Genomic DNA, 4,362 nt, shown 5'->3' with positions numbered 1-4,362 from the left:
CTCAGCAAAGGCCACCAAAAGAAAGCCTCTCCTTGGATTGGAACTTGATTGAAAGAAGACGGGTTCTCCAAAATACACATCAATTAGAGTTTGCAGCAACAGATGACTACGGTGTGGTCAAATATCTGTAAATACGGCATCTTCAGGATCACAATGATGAAATATTATTATAAAACGCGGAAGATGAACAGCTCCGGAATAATCAAACACGACCCCTGGTGAGTAACCGTGGAAAGTCAATGGTGTGCAAAAGATGTATCAGTGAACATAACGTTGTCCAATTGTGAAAAAAGATAGGGAAATGGGTGCATTACTTAGCTACACTGTTCTTCACGATAACTTCATAGGCACTTTTTAATGCTATGGCATGGGCAAGTAGAGGAATATATTCTAACCAGACAATGAAAATAAGCAAACGGCCAAAAATTCAAAATTTTGTTGAAGGGTATTTAAGCTACAAGCATGGTAGTGGCCTTTCCTGACTTAGGAACAATTTTCCATTGAAAACTTGTGGAGTACTGTATAATTCTATCTCGATAATTAGTCTTGAAGGCTTAAGAACAAGGACGAATTTTGGATCTGAACTAAATCGTCTTAACAAGATGTTAGGCAAGTATTCGTTGAAAAACCTCTCGGAAGTATGCAGTCGTAAGTCTTTTCTATATGTATTATCAGAGAAGTCTCTACTAAATAATAGGGATTAGCTTGGTGATAAAGGAGAAAAGTAAAAGGATCGATTTGTTGGAAAAATTGCAAAAGTCAAATATCATATTTGGCAATTTCAACCCCCTGTGTTTCGGATATTTTTTTTGTAAACATTCTCGATATATGCATGGATGGAAAGGCTAGACCTTGTATTTTATATTAATGAAGTATCAAGTATTAGTTTAGATAAATAAAATAGATATTAATGTGTTTAGTAAAACACCTCAATTTCATATACATTCGTGCAGCATACTGTATTTTATGTACAATATAATACGGTTTTAACCAGTTTTCTTGACAATAAGGTTGTGATGACTCTAAGGTGCTTTAGAGAGTAGCCCGCTACAGTATATACGGGTTTAAGAGTACAAGAGATTTTCGAAATACAGAAGACTGAAATTGCCAAATATGTAGTAAAGTGAGAAGCGTTATTTTGGTCTAGATCATCTCTGAAAACATGAAACTCTCTCGAGCTTTACGTATTATTCTTCAGGAAATTTTTTCATGGCTGTTACGGAAAATTATCCTGATACATTTTAATTTTTAAATAGTGGACTCAACCTAATGTTCGATATGATTTAAGGCCATACTACTGTATTTAGAAATCAAGTTAATATTTTTACCTAAGTCTCTAGACCTTTTGATAATAAATATTTATAAGAAAAATTCCGTGGAATATCCTATACAATTTGCCTAACTTTCGATTAGAAATAAGAAAGTATCTTTTTTATCTTCATATGTTTTTATATTGACCAATCATTGCCACAATAAATAGGCCAAAGGGGTATTCTCACATATACCCATGCACACATATTAAAAAACAACGATTGCGCCTAAATCAGACGTGACATCTATGGTATTCTAGACAGAATATTATAAGATAATTTAGGGTTAATCTTTGCACTGCACTGCCATGATATAAAAGCCTTATTCTTTGCCCATTCCGGTGACCCTTAGAGAGCGTATGTATAAAATTTACCTGACAACTTAGCATTTATATTTTCACCACACTTATATAATACACACATCACACGCGAATGGCAGAGGCTTACAGGCAATTTTTCAATAGGCTCTATGAGTCACAACCAGGCTCCAATGCAGATCAATGCTACGCCGGTAGCGAAGACGGCGAAGAAGCAAAGTCTGCCAACCCGTATAATAACCGCGGGATACGCATAGCTTGCAAGGGCCACTGCAGAGGCACTGAAAGAGAGTGTAGGGTTAAAAGGGAACGACTAATCTACACATCTTTCGTACGAGCTAGTGATGTTCTAGAGAGACACGATCCGGGTTGGCCGTTGAGACCTGTGGAGATAATGTCTCAGAGACCTGTCGCTACAAACGATAAATCTGTCGAGGCGGTACCCAACTCCGAATGGGTATACAGAAGTGAACTTCCTGTTGGATCATTTGAAGAGAGAACCTTGTGCGGCTTCGCGGGGCGATGTAGCAAGGGAGTAATCGCTAACGAGTGCGACGACGATGTGAAGAGACGGATTAGTGATATTGAGAGGGAGAATGGTACGATCATCGAGGAAGGTGCTGCATTGCTGAATAGTCTATTGCCAGAAGGTTTCCACACACAACCGAAGTGGTCGGGCCTGCAAGACGCCTTCAGGCTAGCACGCATTGCTGTTGGGTGGTTGGTTGGATGCCGCAATTATCTATATGGCGAATGGCCAACTGGCTCACAAGAATCAATAGCAAGTGGACGCGTGGTTAGGATTAACAGAGGAAGGCTGAGTACAACGACCACCGGTCGCCTAGGGCGATGGAAGAGAGACGGACGTCCATCTTGTGACGACGTGGTTTGGCGTGAATTTGTTCGGCAGAGGGAATTTCCTGTATCCTTAACTAGCAGGGTGGTAGCCACCGGGGTATTGTGCTTGGCTTACACGTGTACACCGTTTAATGGGCGGGATGCCGCTTTTGTGGCACTATGTTCCACGATGTTCTTGCCTGAGTACAGCGCCGACAAAGTGGAGATTACTCACGCTAGCTACTCTACTAAAGAAATATTACTGGAGGAGTTATCAGGGGCGATAAAAGACGAAGCCTTGCGGCCAAGAGCGTATTGTGCGATGCTAGGGGGTGTGTACTGCTCACTCAAGCGGGATTTTGAAGACAAAGTGATTGCCGAGCGGACTCGAGTGGAAATGGACAGGATAATTATGCCTAACCGGGACATTTTCCATATCTGGCAGAGTTACGACCAGGGATTGCCAGATTATATGTTCGATGGGCTCTGCACATTTGAAGCGATTCAGGACGTGGCAACAACAAGCTACATACACGACTATATGGATGTAGGCAACGACATAATTACAGGGGAGATAGGTTCATCAACATTGGTTTTGACGGCTGGAGACGTGCGCTATAATAGTATAGTAGACGTTGGTATCAGACTAACGATGGTAATCAACCACATGCTCATAGAACGAGGTAAAAGTGCATGTAGCAACTTAGTGGCAGCGACATTCTGTTGGCACATGGTCAACGGCCGGCACTGTCCGATGGTAGCGCTATTAAACGGTCGGCCAGACGTGCTGCAGTTACGTTTAGCAGAGCGCGGACCAGTAGGCGGTGTCATCTACGGGCAGGCGGCTGCTTTCGACAAGCTGTGGGATTATAACGTGGACCGTATTGGTTACGCCGACACCAGCAACAGCAATGAGATGTGGCAAACCTATTTAGAATTGGAAAAGAATATCAAAGAAGCAGTCAAGACCGTCGAGTTCCAAATTGGATATATTCGGTTGGAGGATGGGCGTTGGAGATCGGCCGCGAGACAACTGCGCGAAGCAGGCTTAGAGAGTGGTCTAATCTGCGGACCATATACTGCCACCTTGCTTAATGGTCCGCCCGGCAAAACCAGAGAATTGGTGGGTGATTTGTTCCACGCACTAATAGTGGCACCAGCCCTAGCCGCATATAGTGGCATACCTGACGAGGCAACTGGGTTACACGGAGCGATAGCTTGGGTAAAGATGTGCATTGATGGCGGCGTGGCACAGGATGATGTTGCTGAGGTGTTACGCGAATGTCTGCTCCTCTTCTTAAACTATTACAAGTTGCACATCATAATAGCACTGGGAACGCTGCGGATGGAAACGGCAGGAGAGGCAGTGGCAGGATACGATAGACTAGTAGTAGGTACTGATGGCAGGGTTAGGTCGGTGTACGGGGAAGAATTGAGAATGGTCAAAGACGTTTGTAAATACTGAATGGGACTCCAGGACATTCAGGGCTACTGACCTGCGCACCGGCTGATTTCGAGGCTTACTCTATACAGTATGCCGCACGAAGGTATATGAAATTAAAGTATTTTTCTTATTGCTCTTATTGTTCTTTTATCCCATGAAGTATAACAATGATGCTTTATATTATAATAATACAACATAAAGGCAATAACATTTCTTACTTAAGCCTAGCGTATGCGACGGCTTAAGGGAAATGGACAAGGCAAAGTCAGCAGTCCACGCTTCAGGATGATGAGGCGGATTTATTGGATAAAATGAGCTGGTACAAAGAATAAAGAAAAAGTCGTCTTTTTAAAATGTTCAATGATCGGGGAGATGTCTACCGGTCTTTCGGCAAGGTTGATAGGTGGTGCCTCTCTAGCTATTTCTCTAAGAACCTCGACGACTAAGGGGTCTT

The 4,362-nt window shown here is 42.6% G+C and overlaps 1 protein-coding gene across 1 annotated transcript; it reads left to right on the top strand.

Annotated features, from left to right (window-relative positions):
* Positions 1 to 1,742: 1,742 nt before the first annotated feature.
* VTP21DRAFT_4776 (uncharacterized protein) lies at positions 1,743 to 3,929 on the top strand (the record flags this gene model as incomplete). The annotated part of the gene is made up of 1 exon (XM_069395224.1): positions 1,743 to 3,929. The coding sequence occupies one exon, from the start codon at positions 1,743 to 1,745 to the stop codon at positions 3,927 to 3,929; it is 2,187 nt and encodes a 728-aa protein (XP_069248392.1).
* Between the last annotated feature and the right edge of the window lie 433 nt (positions 3,930 to 4,362).

The sequence above is a fragment of the Calcarisporiella thermophila genome (genome assembly GCF_041956535.1).
Source record: "Calcarisporiella thermophila strain CBS 279.70 unplaced genomic scaffold VTP21scaffold_20, whole genome shotgun sequence".
NCBI classification, from domain to species: Eukaryota; Fungi; Calcarisporiellomycota; class Calcarisporiellomycetes; order Calcarisporiellales; family Calcarisporiellaceae; genus Calcarisporiella; species Calcarisporiella thermophila.
This window is presented reverse-complemented; position numbering and strand designations above follow the sequence as displayed.